The 18,209-nt window shown below is 39.0% G+C and overlaps 1 protein-coding gene across 5 annotated transcripts in view; it reads left to right on the top strand.

The window, feature by feature from the left end:
* The first annotated feature begins 1,702 nt into the window (after positions 1 to 1,702).
* Positions 1,703 to 18,209, top strand: part of SLC4A8 (solute carrier family 4 member 8) — an 86,617-nt gene continuing 70,110 nt past the window's right edge. For all 5 annotated transcript variants that reach the window (XM_074270356.1, XM_074270355.1, XM_074270357.1 and 2 more), the window contains exons 1-2: positions 1,703 to 1,898; positions 12,021 to 12,102. In XM_074270356.1, the coding sequence (XP_074126457.1) occupies positions 1,854 to 1,898; positions 12,021 to 12,102 (127 nt within the window). In that variant the 5' untranslated portion in view covers positions 1,703 to 1,853. The remainder of the gene's footprint in view (positions 1,899 to 12,020; positions 12,103 to 18,209) is intronic.

The raw sequence follows: 18,209 nt of genomic DNA, 5'->3' as shown, positions 1-18,209 counted from the left end.
TATGTCATAATTTATTTAGGCTACTCTCCAATTAATGAACATCCATTCAATTTCTATTTCTTTGCTGCTACAAAAAGGGCTACTACAAACATTTTTTGCATATGTGGGTCCTTTCCCCTTCAATTCTGATCTCTTTGGAATAAGGTCCAGTAGAGACACTGCTCGATCAAAGGTTATGTACAGCTTTATAGCTCTTTGAGCACAGTTCCACGCTGCTCTCTAGAATGATTAGATCAGTTCACAACTCCACCAACAATGTATCAGTGTCCCAGTTTTCCCACATCTCCAACATTCATCTTTAGGATAATTATTTTCAAAAGTATCTTAGTTCGCACTTCCTTGATACTTACTCTCATCCCCACCCCCAGACTACATATCAGGAATTAGAAGTGGGGACAAAGTTTAGATGGAAAGGAAATTAGGTAGAAATAAAGTCCTGATTTGGGGACATATAAGGATGATTTTATCCTAATCATATTGGTGAAGATAAAAACAGAAATATTTTATCCCTATAGGAATGCAATCCCAAACTTCTCCCAAAGTTTGATATCTATGTTTGGGTGATTTCTGTTAGTTCCCTCATCTGTAAAAATGGAGATAATAATAGAACCCATTTTATAAGGTTGATGCAAGGATCAAATGAGAGAATATATGCAAAGTGCTTCACAAGTCTTAAAGACTTTGTTAGCTATTTCCATTATTAGCTTTGCATGATGTTTAAGAATTGTTCACTTACAAATGGTGCAGGTATATTAGATAATATGTAAGTTTCCCTTATAAAGGATTATTAACTTGGAGCTCATGGACAGATTTCAAAGAATCTGTGAACTTGAATGGGGAAAAATTACATCTTTATTTTCACTAACTTCCAACTGACATTTAGCCTTTGCTTAAATTCTGAATATGGGTCACAGTCCCAGTAATATTAGGTTTCGGCTGCCAACGGAGTTGGAGACACAAAAAAGGTCAGGCCCCCCTGCCAAGTTTGCTGACTCAGAAGTGAAGAGTGTGTTCTGTGAAACAACAGTCCCCATCAGCCCCTTTCTTACACACAAGTAAGGGCTTAATAAATGCTTGTTAAATTGATTTGAACTTGGCTAAGTCCCTTTTACTTTTAATCTAGAGAGAAATGAAATGACTACTCGTGATTTTCCAGCTGTGCTCAGGCCAGTGGCTCCTGTCTTCCCTGGCGCTCCGGGGACTAGATCCGTAATGGACAATTAGCTTGGTTAATGGGCCTCAGTCCCTGTCCTCCTCTGTGACTGTCATTCTCCTCTCCTCCAGCCTTTGGAGGGGGAGCGTCTTCCTTCAGAAACTCCTAGGGAAAGTGCTCTCGGGGGAGGTGGGAGGGGGACATTATCACCTCCTGTGGGTCACAACAATGGAGAAAAAAATAAACCGTTCCCCCCTTTCTAAAAGTCAGGTGCAATGAGGTTACAAGCACGCGATTTTCAGCTGGTCTACAGGAACTGGGTGGGGGCTGCAAGCTCCCAGGTCCCTGCAGGGAGAGAGGTGGTTACCACGGTAACGCGGCCTCTGAGCCAATAGGTTCCCTCGCTCTCTCTCTCTTCTTTCTCCGCCCCCTCCGCCCTCCTTCTCAGGCCAAGGTACCAGCCGGTCGGCGTCCTCCTTTACTCTGCGCGCTGATTGGCCGCCGCAAGTCGGGCGCTGATTGGCTATGGAGGATGCCTTGCTGGCCCGTGGCTATGGAGGTGGTGGCGGCGGTTGATGGTTGACTGTTGGCTCTCAGGTCAGGGTCGCTTTCGAGGAGACGCACAGGGTTGGGCAGCGGGGCTTCCCCGGGGCGGCCACGGCCTCACTTCTTGCGGAGGAGAATCCAGCTCGAGTCCGTCATGCCGGCGGGGCGCAGCGAGCCGAACGGCGTCCTCAGCTACCAGGTACCAGCCCCGCCTCCCGCCCCTCCCGCCCCTCCCGCCCCCCTCATCCCTCTCATCCCTCCCGTCCCTTGTCCTCCCTCGGAGCCCCGGGCCGGGCCGCGCTCTCCGGGCCGGGATTGGGACGCGGGGCAGGGACGCTCCCGGAGGCGCCGCAAGGCTCTGCCCGGCGGGCCCGGGCTGCGGGAGCGGGGTGACCTTGGGCCGGAGCCGGGCACTGCGGCAGCCAGCGCCCGGGGGACAGAGGGCTGGTGGGTGGCGCCGGGTGTCCGGGGCTCTGTTCTCTGCTCGAGACCAGGGACACCTGGCTGAGCCCAGAAGGCTGGCCCGGCACATCCTTTCTGGTGTCCGGAGGCCCCGGCCCGGGAAAACACGGGGAGATCGGCAGCTGCAGACCCGAGGAGGTGGTCCTCTGACAGCCTGGCTTAGCGAGCCCGGGAGGGGAGGGCCGGGACACTTGGCCACCTCTGCGGGGGGATGGGGATGCTCTAGGAGTCCCAGGAGCCCCTGACAGGGAAATTGTGCAGAGAGAGAGACAGGAAAGGTAATGGTGCATGCAGGAAAAGGTAAAAAGGGGTGTTAGGGCACCAAGGAAAGATACTGGAATCAAGGGACGCGTCTCGATGATGGAATAGTTCTGGAGAAAGGGACTAGTGCTGGAAAGTTTTGAATGAATGAATGACAAAACGATACGATCGGACACAGCATTGTTCTTTCTCCTCGTGAGGACGGTGACAGCAGAAGACGGGGAAAGGAAACCTATTTGAAACCTACCGCGACACGTTTAGACTCAGTGCATGGAGTACTGACAAAAGAATGGGGAAAGATTTGAAGTTGCCTGAGATCAAGAACAGAAAATATCCTTGCTCTCCACCTTCCCTGTCTGAGCTGATGATAAGGTAGTCAGTCTTACACCATCTATCTTTATTAGTGGAGAAACTGGAGCCTGAGAAGAAAGCGAAGTCTCTGATCTGTTCAAAAGAGCCTCATCTTTTTCTTACCCGCACCTAAAATAGGATGTGTAAGGGAACAGAAACTTAACCTCATACTGTATTTTAAAATTTGTATTGGTATATTTACTTTTTATGTTATCCCAACATATCTCCTCCCCAATATCCCTAATAACAAAGAATTTTTAAAAAGGGAAAAAAAAGTCCAGCAAAATAAACCATTTCAATCAAGGCAGACATTTAGGCCTCTCGGTACTGAAAGAAAGAAGGGAAGAACAGCTTCACATCTTTTTTGGGGGTCAATCTTGGTCACTGAAATTACAAAACATTCAGTTGATTTTTTTTCCTTTTTATTTTTACAAACTTAAAAACATCAATAATTTCCATTTGTAATATTTCCATATATAAAGAACAGAAGAAGAGAATTACATATGAAACTATGAATCTATCTTATATGCAGCTTTTAAAAAGAAGTATGTTTTAATATGCAGTTCCAACACTGTCCTCCTCGAATGCATTCTGTTCTAAACTTCCTTCTGTTCTGTTTTTTTAAAATTTGGAATAGCCTTCGGTATAGTTAGTAATAGTTTGCAATTCTTCTTTAGAGCTTCCTTTAATCACTTATCCTTTGAGGCGTTTCTTTTGGTCATATATGTGTATTAGTTCCTTAAATATTTTAGGTATCAGACCTTTTCCAAAGATATCCAGTACAGCTTTCCTTCCCTCTGCTCTTATTGACTCATTCCTTTCTGATCCCAGTTGCATTAACTTTGTTCTTGCAAAAGCTTTTCAATTAATATCATTAAAAATATCTATTTGATCTTTTGTTGTCATATCTGTGCCTTATTTGATTAAGAATTGTCACCCTAGATATGTCACTTGATCTGATTTTCTTCTAATTTTTTTAATGGTATAACTGTTAGTATTCAGGTCACATGAATATTTTGAGGTTGTGATATATGATATAAAATGTTAATCTAAACGTAATTTCTGGAAACTATTTTTCAAAATTTCCAGCAGTTCTTATAAAATAGGCAAGCAATCTCCTAATAATTGATGTTCTTTTGTTTGTCCCATATTGAATTTGAAGTTCAACTATTTCTCCTCATTATCTGCTTTTGAATTCTAGGTCAAATAAAAGCATTCCATAGTAAAATAAAGGCAGGGAATCATAATAAATAATGCCTTATTTTCCTCATTTTTCCTTTCCTCATTTTCCCTGTTTCTGAAGCTTCTGTCCTGTTTGTGTTTTTCCTCAAAAATGTTTCCCTTATCATTCCATTTCCCACTTCTGCCCTATAATGAAATTCTTTTGGTAGAAGTTTGGATGAAGTGTTGACTTTCTCTTTAGAAAGTCCTTACTAAGAATACAAAATTCTAAGAATTTGGAGAAGAGGGAATTGGAGTAGTGATTAAGAATTTTTCTGGAGGAAGTGAGAATTGAATTGGACATTGAAGGAAGGTGTAGGGAACATTCTACTTAGGGAAAACATCAAACTAGTAAAGTCATAGCATTGGAAATTAGTGTAAAAGTATGCTTACCAGGCGAGCTGGGGCCCAAAGAGTTCACACTAGAGAACAACAGGAAGGAAAGTTGAGTCTCTTGGGGCAGAGCCAGATTGTAGAAGAGTTTGGATATGATGTAATTGAGAATCACTAGGTTCTTGATCAATTGAATCACATGGAAAATGTTTTAGGGAAAAATGTTCCAGGAGCATGTAGGACAAATTGGATACATACAAGTAGGAATTAGGGCAGTTGGGTAAAGTAGTAAATAGTGTGCTGGACCTGGAGTCAGGAAGATTCAAATTCCTAAGTTCAAATCTGGCCTCAGACACTTATTAGATGTGTGACGAGTTACTTAACCCTGTTTGCCTAGTTTCCTCGTCTGTAAAATGAGCTGGAAAAGGAAATGGCAAACCACTCTAATGTCTTTGCCAAGAAAATGCCAAATGAAGTCACAAAGAGTTGGACAGAAATAAAAGGACCAAAAAACAACAACAAAAATAATCTGGGAAGGTCAACTATTTGAGTAAATTGTGTATGAGATGATAAGGATTTGGATTATTATTATTTCCTGTGAGGGAATAGAGGGAAAGCAGATTTTGATAGACTGAAAGAGGGATAACTGATTAGACTTGCTGACCGGCAGGCTAAAGTAGATGACAGAATGAAAGAAAGTTAAATCTAAATCTAGGGTCAGATTTCAAAGTTTCTAGTCTAAGCCTAGGAGACTAATGTTACCATTAACAAGAATAAAGAACTGTATGTGCATGTGTGTGTGCAGATGCAGATTTATGAAGAACTTAATTTTGGAAATGTTTGTTTTAAAGTTATAATGTAATATTTAAATGGTGCATATTTTATAAAAGGTGAATGGAAGTGCAAATATAATAGAGGCCATATAGAACATGTATAAGGATGGGTCTATGCCCTGGCCCTTTGCTAAGGAACATGTACAACCAACTGGTATTGGCTATACTCTACCAAAGAAAGCCTGGAAGCTCTTTCTTCTCTCCCTCATATAAAGAGGTGGCTTTTCCTGGCTCAACTGCCATACCTCTCAGCAGAGAGGTGAGGGTAAAGATGTATTTTTATGAGTCTTAAGTATAAAGTGATAGTTGAAGCAATAAGAATGTTGAGCTCTCAAGATGTATATATACAAAAAAGTAAAAGCAGAAGGCCAGGCACAACCTGGAGCAGTATCCATGTAATAATGGGGACAAGGCCCAGGGATTACTTATAGCTTCCAAATAGCTGCTGAAAAGCTTAGCAGCTGAAGAATTAGTTTGGGGTTGGTTCTGAGATGACTTGCTGGTTGGAGAATGCAATTCTGGGCATTCTAAAGGTAGATTGGCAGGGAATGAGGATGGGGTGGGAGAAGGGAAGATAGATAAGGTACTAGTGGAATTAGGCAAAATATAAAGCATTCTGTCTGGAATTGTATGTATACCTGCTCTTCTTAGGATGGATAATATGATGAAGCTTCTCAACCAAAGAAAGCTGATAATTATTTGACATCTGGGAAGCAGTGCTAATGTGAAGAGTTTGTGGAGTGGGCTATCAATGGCAGGAGGGCTATAGAAGGACATCAGTGATTCTGTTAAAGCCCCTGGAAACTATGCCGAGGATTTTGTGATTGGCAGAAGATGGAAAGAGTAGTGACAATTTCTTTCACTTATTTGTATACTTTCCATATTTCCTTCTTCCCACTCCCCTATGTATAAACCAGGAATACTCTTCTTTCATTAACAATGGTCAGAATTACTGGTTAATGGTTTCTAGGAGCAACATGTGCTAGACTTATAGAACAAAGAATAGAGGCAGCTATTGGGAACAATTCCAGTAGCAAATTCTCAAAGTAATTGTCTCTGCTCTCTATTTTGCTTTGGCCAGGTGATTGGTTAGTCTTAGAGTGACTGTCTGAACCATTAGTGGAAACCGAAAGGTAACCATTGTTTATCTTAAATCTGCTGCTAGGTAACTGCAATTAATATTTGAGACTAGCATTTGTTTGTTTTTCTCACAAAGTAGCAACAAGTTTACTATTAACTTAGTGGTAAAGAGGCCACAATGTCCTGACAAGAAATTTCTTCTGAATAACAAGGACAAATCTAAATGGTAGTTCAATAGGAAATCACAATGTCCTAACTTAATACTTGAAACAATTAAGGTTTATTCTGGAGAGCAATTTGGAACTATGCCCAAAGAGTTATCAAACTGTGCATACCCTTTGACCCAGCAGTGCTACTCCTGGGCTTATATCCCAAAGAGATATTAAAGAAGGGAAAGGGACCCACATATGTGCAAGAATGTTTGTGGCAGCTTTTTTTTTTTTTTTGTAGTGGCCAGAAACTGGAAACTGGATGGATGATCATCAGTTGGAGAACTTATGGAATATTATGAATGTTATGGAATATTATTGTTCTGTAAGACACGATCAGCAGGATGATTTCAGAAAGGCCTGGAGTGATTTACATGAACTGATGCTGAGTGAAATGAGCAGGAGGACCAGGAAATCATTATACATGGCAACAATAAAATTATACCATGATAGCCATGGATGTGGCTTTTTTCAACAGTGAGATGATTCAAACCAGTTCCAATGATCTTGTGATGAAGAGAGTCATCTATACCCGGAGAGAGGACTATGGGAACTCAGTGTGGATCACATCATAACATCCTCACTCTTTCTGTTGTTATTTGCTTACATTTTATTTTCTTTCTCATTTTTTTCCTCTTTGATTTTTCTAGTGCAGCAAGATAATTGTATAAATATATATGGATATATTGGATTTAACATATATTTCTACCATGTTTATTTATTTATTTTTGAGGCTGGGGTTAAGTGACTTGCCCAGGTCACACAGCTAGGAAGTGTTAAGTGTCTGAGACCAGAATTGAACTCAGGTCCTCCTGAATTCCGGGCTGATGCTCTATCCACTGTGCCACCTAGCTGCCCCCTCTACCATGTTTAAACATATATTGAATTACTTACCAAGGAGGGGAGAGAATGGGGGAAGAAGGGAAAATTGGAACACAAGGTTTTGCAAAGATTAAAGTTGAAAAAATATCCATGCATATGTTTTGCAAATAAAAAGCTTTAATAGAAAAGAAACAATTAAGGTTTATAGAAAGCAGCAATAAAGTTAGGATGGCAACTAATTGGTCATTTAAGAGCTGATGTCTATTTGGACAAGACATTTGGAGCATCAATAAGGGGAATCTAAACAGAGGATCATAGATTTTGAGTTTGTAGGGTTACTGGAGATGATCTAACCCAGCAGTTCCTAACTTCTTTTTGTGCTATGTATCTGTTAGAAGTCTGATGAAGCTTATGGATCCTCAGGATAATGCCTTTAATTGCATAAAATAAAATACATGAAGTAACAAAGGAAACTAATTATGTTGAAACAAAGATGTGATTCTTCTTCCTCCACCCCCATATGAATTCACTGACTCCATAGGGAAAGGTATATGGACCCCAGTTTAAGACCCCTGATCTAGGCCAACCCCTCATTACAAAGATGAGGGATATGTAAGATGGTTTGGGAAATTTGAGGTGAAAAAATAAGCTTTGTAGAGTCTGGGTGATTTGTCCAAATTTACAAAATGTAATAAGTGATAGATTTGGAATTTGAGCCCAAATCTTCTGTCACACAGTCCACATCTTTTCTTTTTTAAAAAATTAATTATTTTCACAAAAATTTTATGCATAGGTAATTTTTCAGCACTGACAATTGCAAAGCCTTTTGTTCCAACTTTTTCTCTCCTTCCCCCCACCCCCTCCCCCAGATGGCAGGTTGATCAATAGATGTTGAATATGTTAAAGTATAAGTTAAATACAATATAGGTATACATGTCCAAACAGTTATTTTGCTGTTCAAAAAGAATCAGACTTTGAAATAGTGTACAATTAGCCTGTGAAGGAAATCAAAAATGCAGGCAGACACAAATAGAGGGATTATGAATTCTATGTAGTGGTTCATAGTCATCTCCCAGAGTTCTTTCGCTGGGTGTAGCTGGTTCAGTTCATTACTGCTCTATTGGAACTGATTTGGTTCATCTCATTGTTGAAGATGGCCACGTCCATGAGAATTGATCATCATACAATATTGTTGTTGAAATATATAATGATCTCCTGGTCCTGCTCATTTCACTCAGCATCAGTTCATGTTAAGTCTCTCCAGGACTTTCTGAAATCATCCTGTTGGTCATTTCTTACAGAACAATAATATTCCATAATATTCATATACCACAATTTATTCAGTCATTCTTCAGTTGATGGGCATCCACTCAGTTTCCAGTTTTTGGCCACTACAAAGAGGGCTGCCACAAACATTCATATAGGTCCCTTGCCCTTCTTTAAAATCTCTTTGGGATATAAGCCCAATAGAAACACTGGATCAAAGAGTATGCACATTTTGATAACTCTTTGAGCATAGTTCCAAATTGCTCTCCAGAATGGTTGGGTGTGTTCACAATTCCACCAACAATGTATTAGTGTCCCAATTTTCCCACATCCCCACCAACATGCTGCATTATCTTTCCCTGTCATTCTAAGTCACATCTTTTCCTGTGCCCCAGTGGCCTTTTGGCAGCATCAGCCTGCAGATCACATTTCTTACTTGTTTTGTAAGGTGTCAGAGATCAGTAGGGAAGTGAAGGCGAATAAGGCCTTGAGGATCTATGGCATGAAATCATTGGTGTAAATTCATTAAGGAGCTAAAATACAAGGAGAAGCTGAGGATAAAGGAAAGATTTGGAGAGTAAGATAAGCCAGTGGAGGATAGACTAGTCAGTTTTCCTAAAAGTGATTTCCTGGACTCAGAAAGGGCGTGTTGAAAGTTTGAGGATTCAGGCAGATTTGGTCTCCATTTAAGCCACTGACCCCCTCTATTTTGTTGTTTCCACTCATCAAGTGATTCAGGATTTGGGGCCATTATGTAAGATCCATTCCTACTACTTCTGCCTTTTAATTTGTCCACTAGCAGTAAGCTTTGGTTTGTGATTTTGGGCTGCTTTTTCAGCTGTGATTCATCTAAGTTCAGGGCTTATTACATTCCTTTCTATTTCAAGGCTTTTATTCTTTCCTATAGTCATTATCCATTCTTCATCAATGACATTCTATCACAGTGTTTTATATGTATTTAACTTCTTGAACATTTATTCCTTTATTGTTATTTTAAACTCGGAGAGCCTGTCTCTCCCAATTTAATTTGCATTCACTGACTGTATGGAATGGAAGCAGATATAAAAGAATAAAATGAAGAAATTAGAGACAAGGTTTTTTTCTATAGTTTTTCCCCTTTTTAGATGGAGGAATTTGGTAATATCATAGGAAAGTAATAACTAAATGGGAGATAGGGAATTTTCAATTAACACAGGTTAATAAAACTAGTCTCAGATCATGGTTGACCTTTTACATGCCTTTGATAATGACTTTGTCTTTTCTGACAAAGTGAAGAGATAAACGTTTTTCCCCAATGGATTCTGCCTACAAATAGCCAATCTAAGTCCACCCCACTATGTCTAATTTCTATTGGTAACATTGTTTTGCTTGAATTTTCCATATAATTGCTTTTGTTCTTAATTTTTTCCTTAGAGAGCAGCAGCTAGTAAATCTTGTCTTTAAACTTTCATTGTATTATGGTAGGTGGGTACAGAGTGGTAAAAGGTATATAGCTTTGTCCTTTGAGGAGCCTAAAATCTAGTTGAGAAGATATAAGCATACATTGATAAGAATTAATGCTATGAAACTGTTATAGAAATAACCAAAAGGCAGTATAAGATTAAGCATCAGATAATAGATATAGATATTCATTCAGTAAACACTTTCAGTGCCTGTTGTTGAGTTCAAGGCATGATAAGAACCTCAAGGAATATAAAAATAAATATGACATGACTTTAAAATTTAGTAAAAAACATAAAGCATCCATTTAAGTACCCACAATAAATGGCAAGACAATTGCTATAGAAATTCCCTTAAGGAAGAGATCAGTAGGGTTCAGAGTGATCAGAAAAGGGCTTCTTGGAGAAGACAGTTTCTAAATTGGCCTTTGAAAGAGGATGAGGAATTGGATAGGCAGAAAGAAGTGGGTGAATATTGGCAGAGGGAGAATGACATGAGGAATAGCATAGAGGCAGGAATATGTAGTCTTTCTGAGGGAAAGGTTTATAAAGGAGAGTAGTAGGAGTTAAGGAATGAAGACTCATATGGGTTAGAGTGATCATGGGGGACCTTAACTAGCACATTAAGGAGTTTGGAATTTAATCTGCAGGCAAAGGGGAGGGGTCAAAGTAAAATATTTTCTACCAGAAAAACTCATGAATAAAGTGGTGTTTTAAGAAGGTGAATCTGTGAGGGTTGTGCAAGATGGATTGGGAAATTAGAGGCAAAGAAATGAATCAAGAAAAAATTCCAGGTATCAGGGGTGAAATAAGGATTAGACTTTTGACAAAAAGAATGGTAAGGAGGAAATTATTTTAAAATACATAATGAAGGAACAATAAGAAATGATGATTGATTTTTTAATTTACTCTAATGGGAGAAGTCAAAGACAATGCATTTTAGGCTTGGTTATCTGGGAAATGATGTTGCCATTGACAGACTTGGGGAAATAATGGAGTAACAGAAGGAAATTAGAAGAAGGAAAGTATTAGAAATGGGATTTTGAGGTAGGATTTCTGCATAATTATTAGAGATATGTGATTGGCTTCAATTTAGGAATCATCAGCATAAAGAGGGGAGTCAGAGCTTTGAGAGTGAAGGAAGAATTTCATAGAGACAATTTGTGAAGAAAGGAGAGCAGTGTTCTTTCTTGGGGATCACCCCCAGTTGGGGGACCAGAAGTAGAAGAATTATTGAAGGAAGATGGAGCATGAGGGGGAAGAGATAAGGGAATAAGTATAGTGTTTATTGTCATTGAAGTCAAGGAGGAAAGAAATTCACAAAAGAAAGGAGTGTTCATCAAATTGAAAAAGACAGAATAAGGTAGAAATAATGTGTGCAGGAGGGGTTTGGGGAATATAACCACAATAAATTGATTGTGTTGATAGAGCTGGGGGTGCATCCAAATGTTCTGGAAAACTCTAGGGATAATACTACTGGATTTATACTTCAAAGAGGTCATGGACTAAAAGAAAGGTGTCATACATAGCAACATATTCATAACAATGCTATTTGAAATAACAAAAAGCTAGGAACAAACTTTGTCATTTTGAGTTATGAATGAACAAATGATAATAAGTGAATGTAACGAAAATTTAGGAACCATAAGTAATGGTGAATATGAAAAATTATCAGAGAAATATCCGAAGATTTGTATGAACCAATACAGAATGAAAAAAGGCAGAACCCAAATGTACCTAATGATCATGTTTATGTAAATGAAGAGAACACTAAAAGACAGTATAATTCATGTATAATACTATGGCCAATACTGGTTCTAGATGACTGAAGTTATTACAGAAGGGTGGATTTTTAGAGCAGAATGTTACACGTGCTGTCAGTCCTGATTCCTATATGTGTGGGAGGGTGGGGATAATGAGAAGAGATTTCTATGCCAAAAAAAATCTTAAAAAAGGAAAATGAAATGTGTCAAAGGTGAGAGAACAGAGACAAAAATAACAAGGAATATATAATTTATATGCATTTTCTTTATTAATTTTTTAGGGACCAGATGAAGAAGCAGTTGTGGACCAAGGAGGGACCAGTACAATTCTCAATATTCATTATGAAAAAGAAGAGCTGGAAGGTAAGATCTGAACCTGCCAATTTCTATAGTAATCAAAAAGATTGATGTTACTGAAGTACCGATTTCATGAACACTTAGTAATGTGAAGGAAAAACCTGTTTATCACTTCCTAACCAGCCACAAAGAATCGTAAAAATTCCATTTAGAGAAACCTCGTAAGTAGCTCTTCTTGGCTGCACACATTCCATTTAACCAACAATATTTCCAGGGGTACTGGCAACTCCCTCTGCTGTCCCTGTAGCCCCTGCCTTGGTGGCAGACACAATTACTGAAGTCTCACAAAACAAAGCCACCAGCAAGTGGCTCATCATCAGAAATAGGATGGTTTTTACCCATTAGTATGATGCTGAAGTGTTTGTTCCTTAGCCTTATCTCCTCCCTGCATTCTAGCCAAACTGCATTATTAGCCATCTGGGCCACCTGGCCTTATTTTCTTAGCAGCCGCTGTGGACCGGGGCCACTAGGCCTTTCTCTCCCTGCAGCTGAACCCTTTTATATGTGTCACCTCCCCATAGAATAGTGGTTCTTGGACTGTTTCATCAGGATCTGTCATGCTTTTCTATTTGTATCCACAGTGTTTTTCATATAGTAAGTCTTTCATTTATTCTTTTCCACCCAGATTTCTTGATGCTTCCTCAACTCCTTGTAATACTCATTTCTCTTTATGTTATCCCAAAGATCTACCTGTTGTACACAATCAGATTTCCCTCCAGAATCCCCTATGTGGAAACCAAACAAAAGGAAGAAGGGAAGGGAACCACCATTTATTTAGCACCTACAAAGTGCCAGGTGCTGTGCTAAGCACTTTACAAATCACTTTATAGAATCTTTACAACAGCCCTGGGAGAGAGGTGCTATTATTATCCCCATTTTACAGTTGAGGAAATGATACAGTTTAAGTGAAGTGACTTGCCCAGGATCACACAGCTAGGAAGTATCCAAGGCTATTTTTAAAATATTCAGTTCTTTCTGACTGCTGGCCCAGTGCTCCATGTCTTAGGTTCCTCTGCTTATTTCCTTATTTGTTCTACTTTCTCTGTCATATTTGTATTTGAATGACCTATTGTTTTGGTGTCTTACACACATAAAGATTTAGAGTTAGAAGAGGCATTCTGTGTTCTGTATACATTTCTTTATGTTCCTATTGTTTTCTGCAATAGAGAGTAGGAGTTTTTTTTTGCCTTTGCATTGCCAGTTTCTCCTCTAAATGCCTGTACTAGTGATTGATTAGAGATCACCTAACCCTATCTCTTCATTTTACAGTTGAAGAAATTGGGACCCAGCAAGATGATATGGCTTGTCTGAGGTCATACCCGTGACAAGTAACAGTGGACTTTGAACTCAGATCCTCTGGCTCTAAATCCAGGATAGTTTTTGCTCTGTTGGCAGGGTTTCTGCTGTCACAGGCAAAAATATCCCTCCTGATTTAGGGATGTGGATCCCCCCCCATTCCAGTGAAATTCATGACTTTTGTGATTGTACAATAGAACTCCAGCAGTAACCTGTACTTGGCTTACAAGTGAACTCTCTTGCCATGTTGTAAGGACTGACCTATGCCTGAAACTGACTGTCCTGCTTGTTATCAGTGTGTCCTTCCTACCAAGACTGTGCCCAAGGACCAAAAAAAGCAAAGTGGACTTTTGGTTTGTTACCTGCTAGAGAGGTTCTTTCTTACACGTTTAGAGGAAGATAAGTGGAAAAGTAATATTTATATCCCCTAGAAATTGTTTTTTATGGTGGTAAAAAAACTCTACAGTTCTTAATATAGAGCCTGATCTGGTCATAAGCTCCCCTCCAGAAGGACAAATGTCATACATTCCACCAGTCCAGGCTGTGCTGCCATCCCACCAATACTTTCAAACCATTAAAGCTTTGCTCCTGTTGTGGAGGAAATGGTGGGTAGGTGGGTAGGAAAGCCATCCAAGAATCATTGTTCAGGTTCCATTTCTCAGAGGGAAATGCTGACATTTGAAGGGGATGGATGTTCGAATTAGATGTTTGTCAAAAGACACCTGGTTGACAGTGATTGGGATTGGCTCCTTTGTAATACAATATGACCTTGGTAACTCAAACCCAGAACCTTACAGCGATCACACAATGAAGTATATGGACTTACTAGCTAAGCCAGTAAGTGGAGACATGGTAGCTTAGCAGGGTTCAGCCCCTTTCTACTCAATATCAGGGAACTCCTCTGCTGCTGCTGCAACTCTGGGAAGAGCTCCACTGCCCCAGAAGTCTTGCTAGAAAATAGCATGGCCTCATGAGAATTTGCCTAACTACTTGCTTTGTCAGGTCACAAGTATCTTGGCTAACAGTGAAATTTCTTTAATAGAATAATTGTATTTTCACAATTAATAGAAAAAGTTTCTGACTCAACATGAAAGAAAAAGGAAAAAGAAGGGAAAGGGAACATTGGTCAGTTTCCGTCATCTTCCTTGATCTTACCTGATCATTTCTTCTAAGCTCCCACCAGCTTGTCTCTTGCTTGTCTACCAAACAACCCATTTACAGATTGAGGAGTTTTGCTGTCCTGTCCAATCTTCAGCCTCATCTGTCAACCCTCCTACCTATCTCAGCGCTTACTTTCTGCCTCTAGCCTTCTTTCCCTAAAACACTTAACTCTTGGCTCCAGCTCAGATAACAAGGGTCTGGGGATTAAGATCAGTAATGATGGATCTTATCTATGTCACATGAAGAAGTCTGAGACTTTTCAGATTTGAGAGAGAGTCATAAGTATATATTGAGGACAATTTTATACAGATTAAAACCTGGGCCAGTCTACCTAAAATAGGATGTTTAGTTCCTTGAATTTAAAGGGACACAACTTTTTGAGACGGCAAAATCATTAATTCTTAATTTTGTTGCTTCTTGCTAAAAAAAAAAAAAAAGTGATGATGGTACTCTCTAGGGATGCTGTATGTATTCCTCTGCTAGCAGGTGATAGTTGCTGAGATTTTATTCTTTGTGCACATTCCATATCACCTGGTTCATTCTCTCAACTCCCTTTCTATATTACTTTAAATACTTGGTCTTTATATATACTTAGTTCCTCCATTGGAATTATGGGCTTCCCTCCATTCCTTTTTGTATAAAGAAGGTGAACTGTAATACTTTACATGCTGTATAGGAAATGGGGAGAATATAATTCTAGTTCATGAGATTATTGTCATTTATTCTCATTTTTGTTTCTGATGCATCATCTCGATGCTTGACTTTTAGTATGATGAATATTAGAATAAGTTTGTTTCTTCCTGATAAGGTTTCAGTTGAATTAAGAATTATATCTTAAAAATTCTGCCTAAGTTATTGGATTATTCCATTGCTGTTACTGACTCTTGACTCAAATTGTAAGCTCAAGAGTTGAAAAAACATCCTTTATCCATAGGAATGTTGGGTCCAGAATTTTCCATTGTACAAGAAAAAACCACTGAGGCTGCACTCCAAGTCAGTAGCACTTTATTAAAAGAGTCTATGGACCCCTTTAATGAAATGGATCTCAGCTTTTCCTTATGATCTGAATTGCTTTGGGTCAGGACTTTGTTTTTTTAGTTTGATGTCTGGACAATTGTCTCCTTACTATGCCAAAGGGACCCAAGTGACCTCCTTCTCATTTACACCCCACTTGTTTCCAGATTTATCCTTAACTACCCACCATATAACCCTAAAGAGAAGGACTGAGCATTTTGAGCAATACCTGGGACCTTCCAGGTCAAAAAGAGAAGGGAAGAAGATCCCACTAAACATCTGCACACTGTGAAAGGGAGCATAGTGACAAAAACAAAGGACTCTCATAAAGCCTTTATAAGGATGTTTATGTTCCTGCAGCCTTGGTCTTCAGTCTGTTTCATCATCAGACTTAGGTTTTGTCAAGGGAGGATGTAGATCTCCTTAGAGCTCTTTGTAATAATAACAGCTAGTATTTAATAAGTTTCAAAGATTATAAGATGCAGATTAGCAACCAGGGGAAAAACTCTACACTAGAAGTTTCTGACACTGGTTTGGAACCTCTATCCCCCAATATAATATTGTTTTAAGGTTTATAAGATGATTTTTTTTCACAGCAATCTTATGGGTAGGTGGTATGTATCCCAGTTTAAGATAAGAGAACTGAGGGTCAGAGACATTAAGTCACTTGGTCAGAGACACACGGCCTGTTAGACTGTGTCAAAGTCAGGATGCAGATCTGTCTGCTGCCTCCAGGCGCAGCATACTTTCACTGTGTTGTTTCCTTCTTACATTAGATGGTGTCTGGAAAGATTTAGGATTGATTGATCTGGAAAAAGAGGGCTGGATTAATGAAAAAGACAAGAGGAGGAGGGCAGCTCTGGAACCCTTCTGTAGAAGGAGGAATGAGGAAGCCAGTTGTTGACTTTCCCCAAGAATCCTCTACCCATTGATTCCTTAAGAGTAGTGCCCTACACCCCTTTTTGTAGTGGCAAGAAACTAGAAACTGAGTGGATGCTCATCAGCTGGAGAATGGCTGAATAACTTATTAATGTTATGGAATTTATTGTTCTATAAGAAACAATCAGCAGGATGATTTCAGAGAGGCCTGGAGAGATTTACATTAACTGATGCTGAGTGAAGTAAGTAGAACCAGGAAATCATTGTACACAGCAACATGATTATATGATTATAAGTTCTAATGATCATGGCTCTCTTCAACAATGAGATGATTCAGGCCTGTTCCAGTAATCTGATGATGAAGAAAGAAAGCCATCTGCATCCAGAGAGAGGACTGTGGGAACAAGTGTGAATCATAACATAGCATTTTCATTCTTTTTGTTGTTACTTGATTGCATTTTGTTTTCTTCATTTTTTCCCTTTTTGATCTGATATTTTGTGCAGCATGATATTGATGAAAATATATAGAAGAATGGCACAAGTTTAACATATATTGGATTATTTGCCATCTAGGGTAGGGGGTGGTGGAAGGGAGGGAAAAAATTTGGAACACAAAAGTTTTGCAAGGTGAATACTGAAAATTATCCATGCACATGTTTTGAAAATAAAAAGCTTTAATTAAAAAAAAGAGTAATGTTCTAAAACCCAGATGTAATTTTGGAACTTGTTATCATAAGATCAAAACAAAATTATCCTTGGAAAGAACCTTTATGGAGTACACAGTGGATAGAGCATTGGCTTTTGTGTCAAGAGGATTTGACTTCAGATGTAGTCTCAGACACTAGGCATGTGATCTAGGTAAATCAACCTCAATTGCTTCCAAAAAGAAAAAGAAAAAAGAAAAAAAAAGAACTTTCATGATGACTTAGCCTAGCATTCTTTCGCATTTTATTTAAATAAAAGTTTGTGAAATTAACAAAATGAATGATTACCACTTAACTGTTAACAATAAAATGAAAATGTATGCATTGTATTTTGCAAATCTTAAAACCCTATATAAAAGTGAGTTATTATTAAAATAGCCAATCACTTTTTTTTTTTTTGAGATTAGGTTGTCCATGCTGAAGTGCAGAGGCCATTTACTGACTCAGTCCCACAACTGATCAGTGTGGAAGCTTCGAGCTGCTTTGTGTCTATTCTGAGTCATTTTGTTCCTCTTTAGGAAGCTTCATGCTACCCTGTTCATATTGATTCAGACCCTTGATCAACTATAGTTAGATCAACTGTAGCTCAAAACTTGCATTTATAAGATCTGTTAGCATATGGGAAAAAGGAAGGATGTAGTTTTTACTTCTGTGTTTCTATAGGGATGAAAATCTTGCCCTGCTTTTTTTTTTTTTTTTAAGATATTCTTTCAATTATTGCTTATCTCTGCTTAGTCCAGTTGGATCCAGAGACATTCAGCTCTCTATTTTAGGACATATTTGAAAAAGTAATTGGTATAGGAGAAAGTGCCTTGGCTTTAGAATCAGAGAATTCAGCTTTAAATCTTGGTTCTCCTAATTAATATCTTTGTAGTCTTAGGCAAATTAAGGTCTTGACTCAGTTTCTTCATCTAGAAAATGGAGGATTTGGAGGGGTCATTCTCTAAAATTTCTTCTAGTAGTAATATTCTATGCTGTCTATAAATCCATTAAGATTGAACTGTAGGCTCAGATGTGAGAGGCAGCATGGCACAGGGAACAGAACTACATTGTAAGTCA

The sequence above is a fragment of the Sminthopsis crassicaudata genome, chromosome 5 (assembly GCF_048593235.1).
Source record: "Sminthopsis crassicaudata isolate SCR6 chromosome 5, ASM4859323v1, whole genome shotgun sequence".
Lineage (NCBI taxonomy): Eukaryota > Metazoa > Chordata > Mammalia > Dasyuromorphia > Dasyuridae > Sminthopsis > Sminthopsis crassicaudata.
Note: the sequence above shows the minus strand (reverse complement) of the source record. Positions and strands in the feature narration are given on the sequence as shown.